The sequence below is a fragment of the Erpetoichthys calabaricus genome, chromosome 9 (assembly GCF_900747795.2).
Source record: "Erpetoichthys calabaricus chromosome 9, fErpCal1.3, whole genome shotgun sequence".
Classification (NCBI taxonomy): domain Eukaryota; kingdom Metazoa; phylum Chordata; class Cladistia; order Polypteriformes; family Polypteridae; genus Erpetoichthys; species Erpetoichthys calabaricus.
In genome coordinates, this window is record NC_041402.2 from 10,905,492 (window position 1) to 10,919,196 (window position 13,705).

The 13,705-nt window shown below is 37.9% G+C and overlaps 1 protein-coding gene across 2 annotated transcripts in view; it reads left to right on the forward strand.

Moving 5' to 3' along the window:
* The first annotated feature begins 2,366 nt into the window (after positions 1-2,366).
* Positions 2,367-13,705, forward strand: part of LOC114657161 (nuclear receptor subfamily 5 group A member 2-like) — a 211,668-nt gene continuing 200,329 nt past the window's right edge. The window contains exons 1-4 of one of the 2 annotated variants that reach the window (XM_051931978.1): positions 2,367-2,559; positions 8,734-8,852; positions 9,054-9,195; positions 11,627-12,273. In XM_051931978.1, the coding sequence (XP_051787938.1) occupies positions 2,442-2,559; positions 8,734-8,852; positions 9,054-9,195; positions 11,627-12,273 (1,026 nt within the window). In that variant the 5' untranslated portion in view covers positions 2,367-2,441. Of the gene's footprint in view, positions 2,560-6,706; positions 6,945-8,733; positions 8,853-9,053; positions 9,196-11,626; positions 12,274-13,705 lie in introns of those variants that run through there. The other variant, XM_051931979.1, reaches the window with a different exon arrangement.

Here is a 13,705-nt window from a genome sequence, read left to right on the forward strand (position 1 = left end):
GGTGTATATCCTGTCCCGGCTTCTCTTCCTCCTTTCTTTTGGAGTATGTCATGTGACGAGCTGGGGCGACATTGGAGCCAGTATTCACTGGACTGATTAAGAGATCCATGGCTATCTGGACTTTGCTCATGTGATTGCCTTGCTTGAAGAGGATGAGATGAAGCAGCAGGATGCAATGACTGACCTCAACCGAGAAGATACCAAGATCAGCCTCAGGATTGGCGCAGATAATTCAAAGATCATGAACATACATGACATGGTCCAGATGAGGGGAGTGATGATCAGACCGAAGCAGATGGAGGAAGTGGAGAGATTCACTTTCTTGGCTAGTGTGATTACCAAAGATGGAGACGTAGAAACAGATATAAAATGCTGCATCGGGAAGGCAAAAGCCATCTTCTGGAGGATAAACAAGATCTGGTCCTCACCACCCATCTCTCTGAAGGTTGAGTTTCACCTGCTTACTGCTATCATGGTCTCCACGGCCATTTATGCCAGCGAAACTTAGAAGATATCAGCAAGTATCAACTCTCAAGATCTGATACTACAATGACATCACCAAAGAAAAGATTTTACAAAGAAGTGGCTCATGCAAACTCCACACCACCATCACCTGCAGAGGACTCCGACTGGCAGGCCATGTCCTTTGAATGGAGATACAATCAGATTCCAAAGTCGACAATGACATGCGTACCTCCCGACGCCAAACGACCAGAAGGATGCCTGTGGAATACTTGGAGAACAATGTTCATAGAAGATCTGAAGGCGCTGAACATCAGTTGGGATGAAGCCTAGACCTTTGCCAAAGACCGGAAACGCTGGAGAACACTTGTTGTGCAATATGCTATGTAGCATGGGAGGATCTAAGCTTACATGGGTAAGCTGGCATAGTTACCTATTATAGAATGCCCTATCTATCTATCTATCTATCTATCTATCTATCTATCTATCTATCTATCTATCTATCTATCTATCTATCTATCTATCTATCTATCTATCTATCTATCTATCTATCTATCTATCTATCTATCTATTATATAGTGCCTTTATCTATCTATCTATCTATTATATAGTGCCTTTATCTATCTATCTATCTATCTATCTATCTATCTATCTATCTATCTATCTATCTATCTATCTATCTATCTATCTATCTATCTATCTATCTATCTATCTATCTATCTATCTATCTATCTATATATTATATAGTGCTATTATATAGGGCTCCCCACTCCTGACATCACGCTTCATCCTCCCCTCGGTCCGCAGCCTCTGCCTTGGATTAGCGTGAATATATCTCTCCTGTAAGCGAACTATGATTCACAAAATCAACCGGAATGTCCATGCAAATGATAAATAAAGTATCTATCTATCTATCTATCTATCTATCTATCTATCTATCTATCTATCTATCTATCTATCTATCTATCTATCTATCTATCTATCTATCTATCTATTATATAGTGCCTTTCATATCTATCTATCTATCTATTATATAGTGCCTTTTTATCTATCTATCTATCTATCTATCTATCTATCTATCTATCTATCTATCTATCTATCTATCTATCTATCATATAGTGCCTTTCAAATCTATCTATCTATCTATCTATCTATCTATCTATCTATCTATCTATCTATCTATCTATCTATCTATCTATCTATCTATCTATCTGTCTATCTATTATATAGTGTCTTTTGTCTATTTCTGCTCATTGCTACTAGTGTTAATGTCAATGTGAGGGTTTCTGCTTTATCAATATTTCAGACCGCACTCCCTGAACCCCCAGATCTCCAGTTCTTTTGATGGCTGTCCTAAACTTGATTCATTCTGTCATTGCAAATCATTTGCTAACAGATCAGCTGATTTAGTTATGACAGTAGTCATTGTAGCTTATTTAATCCTTTGTTCTTTCAGCTGTTTCTCTTAGCATTGGCCATATAACATGCCAGTATGTGTCCAATGCAGCCCGGGTCGTGGACTGGCACCCTGATCCCACTTTGTTTCTGACTTTCAGGGTGGACTCTTCACATGTTGGTTTGTGTGATGTCAGGCACGCCCCTGCATTTGGGCCTAGTTTTTGAAAAATTCCGCCTCTCTGCTTCATCTTCATGCTCATTCACCTCTTTTCAAACACAATAACTATTTGCCGTGATTTGTTTTATAGAGTTAGTCATTTTTTTTTTTTTAATTATTTCCCATACCCTTCAAACAACTTTGTTATCTCCTTCTCTGTCAGTTCAGGACACGTTGAGGCTTTCAGCCTGTACTTGACCACATGACCATAAAGGCCAATCAGACACCACTATTAAAAGAATAAAATAATGGGAGGCCCGGAGATAAACTGCATGGCCGGCCTGAATGGAATATCTTTGGGAAAGCAAGTTAAGGAACACCTCACTTTAGTTTGGGATTCTGTGTCTGAATTGTCATTTATTAAATGCAGATACCTGAAAGGCTGGTCACAGGCAAGATATTCTGGAGCTTTGAATTAAGAATGTCTCATGAAGCCTCTTTGTGTCTTTACAGCTCCTTGTGTCAGGAAAATCCGAACCAATGTAAGTGCGCCATGAATTTTATAATTGGGCTTCGGAGTAGGAAAGGCTGAAAAGATAAATGTATACTGTATAGTGTCTGCTGTCAGGGTTAAGATATTGTTTAAGGGCATCTAAGCAATAATAATAATAATAATAGGAAGAGGAGGAGGACATTTTTTGGACTTTCTAGGTTTCTAATTACATGCCCTAATCGTAGAATTATTCTTTACGATGAGATCACTGGCAGTAAGAAGAAGGGGAGCCGACAGCCTTTAGACAGCACGTTAACGCACCTCACCTATCGAACTATTAAATCATAGAGAGGGCAGTTAATGTGCGTCACTCGTGCGTCCAAAAACCAGAAGGCTCAACGAACAAGTGAGCGGAGCGGGTGAAAGGACAGCGGCGGGGTGACATGAATACGGAGAGCGCCTCCGTGACGACAGCATGTCAAATACATATTTGAAAGAAAGAAAGAAAGAAAGAAAGAAAGAAAGAAAGAAAGAAAGAAAGAAAGAAAGAAAGAGATAACTGTTTAGTATTCTTAAATCATGCACTGTTCATTTTATGCAATGCCTTATACGGTGAAAGAAAGAAAAACAAAACAAAAAAATGCTTTAAAGCAAAAACTTTACCACTTTCCAATAATTCTTCTATCAGACTTCACGTGCTGTTTTATTTCAGGTAAATTAATTTCTACAGTGAATTCTTCAAATGATGCTTAATACTATCTCGAAAAAGTTCCATTGCGATAGTCGGTCAAATTAAAATGTAAAACTTAACACGACCCGCAACAAAAGATTTCAGCGGTTTAAATTTTTAAAAAAAGTTTCTAAACAAAACTCATATCAACAAAACTCTTTAAAGTTGATGCAATTATATACTGTGCAGTGAAAAGGACAAACTGAAATCTTTGTTTTACAAGTTCCTTTTGGTGTTCGAACGAACCTACCATTAGACTATAAGAGAATGTAGGACTAGGGTGTTGTACCGTGTTAGCCATTATGAATGTAGAGAAAAGCCAAGCAAAATGACACCTTTTATTGGCTAACTAAAAAGATTACAATATGCAAGAACATCTTGCCCGAAGAAGGGGCCTGAGTTGCCTCAAAAGCTTGCATATTGTAATCTTTTTAGTTAGCCAATTAAAGGTGTCATTTTGCTCGGCTTTTCTCTACTATAAGAGAATGAAAAGGGGTCACAGCAAATGATGGAGGGGTTCGCATCCCGAATGCGTTTGAAGCGCCAAGTGCGGGACCGATGAGCGCGCAGCTCCTGTCGATCACTTCATTTTACTGCACACACGCGGCCGCAGTTTAGGAAAACGCGATTTAGTTCAAACATGTACTGCCACTGCAGGTCTACAAAGAGCTATAATATAAATAAGTACCTATAAACACAAATATAGACCTACATTATATATACTGTATAGCGATCTTTCACGGGCGCTTTGAGAAACAGGTTTTGAGAAACAAAAGGGTCGAGTGGACAAAATGAAAATAACAAATAAGAGTGTTGTGAAATGGCAAACGATTTAAAACAAATACTAAAAATGCCGGGACTGGGCTTACTCCGCGAGTGTTAAGTGTGATCGTCTCAGTCGTTCTGACTGCCGCCGCTCTGCAGCGTTCAATCACGGAAAGAAAAGCACTTTCGCCGAGTTTTCCTAACAGCCTTCAAGTGAATTGTCAAATATCGCTTGTTTTTTTTCTCTCCTAAAAGAATAATAATTTGAAAAGTCTAATCGGCGATTTAAATTAATATCAATTAGTATAGCAAGGTTTGTTTAAGTAATTTCCGGCACATAATTATTCATTTCTCAGTCATCTCAGTTATTCCTATTAATGCATGATCGTCACACTTGAAAAAATAGTAATGTTTTTGAGGATAACGATTAAGACTACATACATACATTCATACAGTCACACGCACACATATATATACGTATATATTCATATATATATATATGGCATTTTTAAGTTAATGCATATATGGTTTGAATATAATAGTTTATAATGTAGGTAAATGTGTGCATGTAAGCATAGTATATGTATATAAGTTTATAAAGTCATTATTGTCACATATACAGAGTAGGTTAATTTTTACTTGCATGTCTTAATCAAAATACAACACATCTGCGCATATAGAGAAAGCGTCCTTATATGCCTTTATTTTCAATTGTTATCCTAACGAATATACAGTATATTATACTATTTATACACTAAAGTTGATTTATATATTTTGTGTGTGCTCACTCAGAGCGATGCCACATGGGAACTATTTTTGGTTCCCCAAAAAGTATCCAGAAAGGACGTTTATTTATTTAGATCTTTAACAGCTTCCATAATTACAGTAACCTTGAAGAGATGCAGATTTGTGAAACACCGCTGGCTTCTTCATTTTAAAAGGGCTCTTGCTGTGCATTCATAACCCAGGCTGGCTAAATTCAGACTTTCTCGATCTCTTGTATCCTGTTGGGCGGCCTGCCATACATTAAAGATTTCTGTTTTGTTTTTGTCGTGTCCGTTTCATCAGAAATGTTCTTAAAGAACCAATTTCATAAATGCAAAGGGCCCTTCCCAGAATGAAATGGTCTTTTAAAGGTTGTGGTTCAGTAGAAAACCACACAACTGTCACAACAGAACTGTAATTTTTTAAGAGTGGTCGGTTTTATATTTAATTTCGCTTTCCATGCAGGAGTGAATTGAATTGAAGGTAAAAGCTAAAAAAAAAAATTGCAAAGAACCCTTCTGAGAATTAAATGGGTTTTGGTCAAGCAATGATACTGGGAGGAACCACAGAAAAGTGGTACCATGCCAGTTTAGACCCAGTACTTTTAGAGTGTATATATGGTCTAAGTATATACTGCATTTTATACCCATTATATATATATCTATATAAAGATAACGGATTTCATGCATGTACAGTGTGTGTGCACGATATCATCCACATGTTTAATACACGGTGCCACCCGCCTAATTCAGTTCACATCACAGTTCTGTGCGGTCGCGTTTCCCTTCACGAAGTTTTTCTTTTTAAATCGCTGCATTTGTAAATTAAGAAGGTAAACAGTTTGTGTCGTCCCTGCTTTCGTTGTACTCTTTCCAAGCAGCAGAGCCGGCTAAGCGCACCGTCTCCGCAGATGTGCCCTTTTTTTGTTATCATTTTGTTAACATTTTGGTTAAATAACCAGGACAGTCACGCTGGCACCCACCCTTTTGCCGGGTATTCCGTTTATTAATAAATATTAATTCAATACGGATAAAACTAAAAGGATTCACTTGCTATGCTTACTACAAAACATAATTAAAGTAACTTAAAAGAAACTACGCGATGTTCAGATTTTTTATGATGTTACACTACCAGTAATAAAGAACTGTAAAATGCGTTTTTGGTGTTGACATATAAGCAGCGATAAAATGCAATTGATCATCTCCTCAATAAAGAGAATGATCCTAATTATAACACCGAAAGTATTCTCATAAGTTTTATTTTATTTTTTTTTAAAGTCATTTATTTCATGACTAGAAATTTTGTCTTCTCTTTCCTTAACTCTTCCTTCTCATTTTTGGTGATGTAAACATACCATCCGTGAAACATGAAATGATTTCTTGCATGCAGATATATTTATTCTAATATAGCTCAAACGATATCTTGCGAAACTTAATTTCTTATAAAGTGTAAATCAAGATCTTGTGGTGAAATTCCCACATTTGTAATTTATTCCATTTCTTTATTTTTTTTGCTAACCCGATCTTCTCCATTGTTTTCCATCTTAATCTTCGGTGAATGACTTCCTATATAATGGATTTATTTATTTATAGTATATAGATTTTTTTAATGTTATATGGTGTATATATATTCGACTAAGGCATGCATCAACAAAAAAACCCTTTGACTGTTTTGTATTAAGTGTGTTCAGACCCCGTTACAGCCGCACATTCGCCAGCCACGTTACTCACAATGACTGCGAGCCCTCAGAGTGTTTTATTTGAAGGAATTGTTATTGGCTTTTTTTTCAACCGCTATTAGACCCTCCCCTCCTCGAGAGCCCATTGGCTCCTTCATTTTTTTGTTTTTAATACGAACTATAATTACCAGGCAGTATTTCAGAAGTGATTGGAATTCTGACCTATCATTCTCACCATTCCGCCCCAATGGGATTCGGATAAGGTGTAAATAGGAAGCGGTGTGTGAGCCTACACATGGTCTATAAAAATAAGCCTTAGATGTGGGGCTGGAGTGTCCAAGTGTGTCCCCTGCGCAGCAGTCCAGTATTGACAACGGCACACCTTCATCGATTCTGAGCGGCAGTTTCAGTAGACAGGCGGCAGTCTTCATGCTGACCGAAGGCGAACAGGATTACTCTCATTTTAACCAGGACCAGACTGGGGGCAGCTACGGCGGTGAGTTTACCTGACATGGCTGTCGAAAGATGGATACGAGTGCGAGGCTGTCCGCTCACCTCCACAAAAGTGGCCAGCGCAGTGCGGGCGCCGCAGCCCATAAACCGGCCGTAGAAAAGCGAAACGAAACGACACGTCTGAACGAAATCAAGTTGTGTTCATGTCAACTGGAACCGGTGAACCGGGCGGGCGGGCGGGCGCACGAACCGTGAGCGCCTCATCTGCTCTTCCTCTGAAGGACTACATCATGCGATGGATTAAAGATGGAACTGGTATTATCTAAAATATTAGAATAACATTTAATCGATTGAGGCATTCACTGGTGTATCTGAAAGGCAAGAAGCACTGGACACACCAGATGCGCCCACAATTACAGGGATATTATCTGAAAATAATGATACAAAACAACATAAAATGAAATTATAGAATTGAGTGGCTTTGCTAGTTTTCCATTCTAAAAAAAAAGAAAGAAAAACAATTATCGATCTTATACGGCATCATACAAAATGCCACTACTATTGTATAGTGCCTTTTATCAATCTATCTATTAGAGCTGAAACATGTTAACTAAACATTAAGTATGAAAATATTTTTATAATAAGCTGCGTAAGTTTTAGTATAGATGATTAGAGTTTTTCAATAAAGTTTGTTTTTAAAAAATAAAAAATCTATCTATCTATCTATCTATCTATCTATCTATCTATCTATCTATCTATCTATCTATCTATCTATCTATCTATCTATCTATCTATCTATCTATCTATCTATCTATCTATGTCTGTCATTACTTGCCTATCATATGCGTATTCAGCTATATACAAATTCGTTTATAAAATAACTGTATTTATTATCACGTATAAGTTTAACTATTTATATTAATTCGTACCACATGAAATGTTTATAATTTAATTACTTAACAAAATTGCAGCCACGAAAACGAAAAATAAAACGAACGTTACTTGCCTGTGTTTTCTACTTATAAAAATGAAAAAGTCCGTCGTAATGAGGATTATTTGAATTAAAGCTTTGGTATTTGTTTTATAATTAAATCTTTTCGATGTTATTTGTTTCATAAAGGAAAATATTTTGTTTTACACTTTATTACGGTTAGTTTTATTTATTTTTATTTCTGATTTTATTTTTATTAGGTAATAATAACAATAAAATGCCTATTATTTGTGTGTGTGTGTGTTTTTGTTATTTATAATTATATTCCGAAAGCGTGGCGGGCATCGTGTAGGCGCGTGTACAGAATCTTAACGTTCACAAACAGCCATCCTCTGCTTAATTCAGCTCTATTGAATTATTATTTGATATCATTTTATATTATATTTAGAGTATACATGTATAGGCTAATATAAGAATAAAAATATTTCATAAAATTTTGTAAGATATCACCAGTGTGCTTATATTGTGTTATGCTTGCCTGCGCATTGAAGTAACGTTACAATAATCCGGCGATTCGATATAAATCAATCTATTATTTAGTGACTTTCATTTCTATCTATCTATCTATCTATCTATCTATCTATCTATCTATCTATCTATCTATCTATCTATCTATTAGGCAAAGAAATAATGAATTATATACTGCAATATGGAACTCAGCTGGGGTCCGTAATTAATACCTGAATATTCGGCACGTGTTGTGCCGATCTCGTCTTGGCCGGCTGGCTGCACGCGAGGCTCTCGTTCTTTGCTGTTACTTCGGCCACATTGCTGGTTCATGTCTTTTTTTTGTCATTAGTAATTTTTATTTTAATTTTTATTTGTTTGTTTGTGACGACAGGTGTGCAGTTTAAAGTGATGGACTACACGTACGATGAGGACTTGGAGGAGCTGTGTCCTGTCTGCGGCGATAAGGTGTCCGGTTATCACTACGGGCTTCTGACTTGTGAAAGCTGCAAGGTAAAGTGCGCTCGGCGTTAGCGGCCGACACTTCATGTCATTTTGTTAGATGAGTATCGAGTAGGCTTTTCTTTGGTATTAAATGAACTGCTTACTTAACAAGTCATATTTCATCATATGACAACATTTATATTTTAGAAATGTTACAAGGAAAAGTGAAAAGTATATCGTCTTAATGTTGTCATCTTTTTCTGTTATTAGGGGTTCTTCAAAAGGACAGTACAGAACAATAAACGTTACACGTGCACAGAAAATCAGAACTGCAAAATTGACAAAACCCAAAGAAAAAGATGTCCTTTCTGTCGGTTTCAGAAATGCCTCACAGTTGGAATGAGGTTGGAAGGTAGGGCCCTGCTCGGATTTGTCTTTTTCTGCTAACATTTCTGGTTTAAGCTGTTACTCTGCCAGCGTTTATAATCAATAGATAACTTTAGAATCTAACGACCATTTCACGTTATTAAAAGTATATTAAGTATACTAAGCATTTTTATCTTTTACTGTAATGTTATATATTGCATTCTGTATAACAAATAAGGCTTAAAAATGATGTACAATATCAAAGTGATTAAGATGCAAATATGTGATATGCTTAGAGAATGACATTCTTTAAACAAACAAAAGTATAAAGTAGGGGCCTGAGGTGGCACAAACCCACCCTTTTGGGAATTATATTTATGTGTATGTGTGTGTGTGTATATAAGTACAAATTAGTCACCATTAGTAGAAGTTGTTAATAGACTGTGTGGAATTTTCAAATTATTCTATTCACGTGGATGAGTATTTCTAGTCATTAAAAAGTGACGAACCCTCAATGAGCCATAATGTGCCAAAAGAAATTGTAAAGAACTGTACACGCATACGGCTTGAATGTAGGCAGGCCTGGAGAATGATATTGTTCACCGACAAACGCGTTACACATTCAGACACCAGCCTCTCAGCACTGATAGGGTGACCTCATCCCTGGAATTTCAATGTCTATTCATTCAGTAGGAACAATAAGATATTACTTTAAAAATTCATACGCCTGCACAATTTTATATAGCACCTTTCATGTCTTTCTATGGATTATGTAGTGGTGCCATTTGTATTTTATCTATCTATCTATCTATCTATCTATCTATCTATCTATCTATCTATCTATCTATCTATCTATCTATCTATCTATCTATCTATTATATAGTGCCTTTCACATCTATCTATCTATCTATCTATCTATCTATCTATCTATCTATCTATCTATCTATCTATTATATAGTGCCTTTCACATCTATCTATCTATCTATTATATAGTGCCTTTCACATCTATCTATCTATCTATCTCTCTGAGGCTAGGGATCTGCACTGGCCATCGAAAGGTTGCCGGTTTGAATCCCATAAATGCCAATAGGGACTCTGCTCTGATGGGCCCTTCAGCAAGGTCCTTAACCTGCAATTGCTGAGCGCTTTGAGTAGTGAGAAAAGCGCTATATAAATGCAAAGAATTATTATTATATAGTGCCTTTCACATCTATCTATCTATCTATCTATCTATCTATCTATCTATCTATCTATCTATCTATCTATCTATCTATCTATCTATTATATAGTGCCTTTCATATCTATCTATCTATCTATCTATTATATAGTGCCTTTCATATCTATCTATTATATAGTGCCTTTCACATCTATCTATCTATCTATCTATCTATCTATCTATCTATCTATCTATCTATCTATCTATCTATCTATCTATCTATCTATCTATCTATCATATAGTGCCTTTCACATCTATCTATCTATCTATCTATTATATAGTGCCTTTCATATCTATCTATCTATCTATCTATCTATCTATCTATCTATCTATCTATCTATCTATCTATCTATCATACCTGATACGCACACACACACACACACACACACACACACTGAGAGTTTTTATGAATTCTGGCCACAAGCGATTGTCTGCGTGTTGTCATCACCACTTTGTAATTTGACTCCGTGCACGAGATAACTGAAGGAAGGACAGTAAGGAAGCAAAAAAACGGAAAAGAAAGAACGAAAGGAAGAAAGAAGAAGCCGGCCGGCTTCTGTGAAGGGTTTCAGCCGTCTAAAGCTGACACATTCTTGAATGGACGGATCATTTCTGGAAATGTTTCATTTAAAAAAAAACCCCAAAAAAACCAAAAATGGACTTTGAAGAAAGCCACAGAATTTGTAACAAATGAATGAGTTTTTCTTTTCTTCTTTTTGTCAAAGGTTTGCTTTTAGATAACTGCAATTATGTGCTGTAAAGTGTTAGTGTGGAAAATGAAAGGTTCTTCTGGGTTTCCGGAGCTTGCAGCTTCAGATTTACCATTTCATATTATCAAAAAGTAAAAAGCAGTTTTATTGTGGCTGGTAGGGTGGATCTCATCAATGAATACATTAAACCTACCACCCCTGCATGCCATCTCCAATCCTTGCTTTCAGGGTCGTTGTTTTTAACGCCTGGGCACAATGGGCACTGCCTGGGGGGCCACAGGAGCATTGGGGCCCATTGTGTTTCTGATTACCTTTGTATGTTTCTGTTTTGCTATCAAAACAGGGACCCTCAGCGCACTACTTTGCCCGGGGGCCCATAATGCTGCTAAGGCGGCCCTGCTTGCTTCCCTCATTTTGGCTAATCTTACGGAATGGGGCAGACACAGCCTTCCGTTGTGTGCTTTGACAGCACGAGTTCTTTTTTTAGCACTTGTAAGGTTTATCTCAGTAATTCGTGCTCTTTATACTTCACCTGTGTTCTCTTTGGCCAGCTGTTCGGGCAGATCGCATGAGAGGAGGAAGAAACAAATTTGGGCCGATGTACAAGCGAGACCGAGCTCTGAAGCAACAGAAGAAAGCCTTAATACGCGCCAACGGCTTCAAGATAGAGACGACGCCCCCCATGGTGTCCCCACCTCAGACTGACTATAGTCTTTCAAGTAGCATCCATGGGATTCATCCTGTATCCAAAAGCATGCCGCTGTCCACCCCGACCTCCATGACCCCCACAGACTATGACCGCAGTCCTTATGGGACGCCCTCTCTTGGCATGAGCATGCAGAACCACGGGCCTCTGCCAGCCTACCAGTACACATCCTTCTCAAGCCGGGCGATCAAATCCGAGTACCCAGACCATTACACAAGCTCCCCCGACTCGCTCACCGGCTACCCCTACCCAGACACCTACCAGACCAGCTCACCCACAAACGTCCCTCAGCTCATTTTGGAATTTCTACGGTGTGACCCTGACGAGCTTCAGGTCCAGAGCAAAATCCTCAACTACCTGCAGCAGGAGCAGGCCAGCCGCAGCAAGCATGAGAAACTCAATACGTTTGGCATTATGTGCAGAATGGCCGACCAGACTCTATTTTCAATTGTGGAGTGGGCAAGAAGCTGCGTCTTCTTCAAAGAGCTCAAGGTAAGGCTGCCGATCACGCTTGTCATTTTGTGTTTTTTAAATCGATGTGAGTGCGGGGTCACTTTGATGGCTGGAAGGAAAACAAGTCTGTCTGGTGTGTCTGCTCCATTAAGCAACCTACCTGTCGACCACGGGGGAAGCAAGAATGGGGTTTTATTAGTTAGTCACCGTGGATCGGACTCCGTCAAATGTCCGGGTGATGAAACACTTGAATCGAAAGTAGAGAACTGACTGTAGTGTGTGTTATATAAAGAGTGACTGTCGGATTTGGAGGGGTGTGCAGGGTGTGTGTGGAGGTGTGAGGTGCAGCCACTCGCCGGCTTGTATGGCATTCACTTGGACCCTTCAGGTCCTTCACCAGTAATCTGCAGGTTTACCTTAATTATCTTTAGTGTTAAATTAGTGAAAACGTATGACACACGTACGTATATATAGTGATGTGGTGGCTCTGGGGCTAAGGATCTGCGCTGGCATCTCCTGTTACTACCAGAAGGGATCCTACTCTGTTGGGCCCTTGAGGAAGGCCTAAGGGTGCTGTACAATGGCTGACCCCCAAAGGTCATGTAAAAGACAATCTCCAACTTGGGATTAATGATGTATATATCAAAATGAAATTAAAATGTGTATGGAGTTAGAATAGAGCGGTGTCAGTGTGCTTGTGCAAAGGAAAAAAAGGTAAAGGTTACTTCCATGCTGAAAAGACAAGAAGGAAGATTGTACAGTAAACATGTTGTGTCTTTAACATTCTCTCCTTTTCAGCATGGAAATAACCTTTAACTTATTTCCCATATATATATATATATATATATATATATATATATATATATATATATATATATATATATATATATATATATATATATATATATATATATAATATACTGTACATTCATAACAATCGTAGTCTGAAACACAATATCTGGTAACCACACGCTGTGGTGCAACGTAACGGGGCTTGGCCGCTGACGTCCGAGGTTCGATCTCTGAGAGGGAAGCAGTGAATGTGTACGCCTGATGAGCCCAGAATTAGGGCGCATACTCTTTGCATCATTTGACAGTAAACTATGCAACATTCCATGATCTGCTTCTTGCAACTGAAGGGGACCCCGTGGCAGATGTTTGCCAAATGGTAGACCAATCACAAGCGTTACCTGGTAGGTTACCACCCATACAAATCAGGTCGGGACTCAGACTATGAATGCAATGAATAAATATATATATATATATATATATATGGTTGAAATAGTTTACTGTCAAATAATGCAAAGAGTACGCGACACGTGTTTCGCCCTAATTCTGGTTACCTGGTAGCTAACCACCCATACAATCAGATTGTGACACAGACTACGAATGCAATGTATGTATATATATATATATATATATGTATATATATATATATATATATGGTTGAAGTAGTTTACTGTCAAATAAA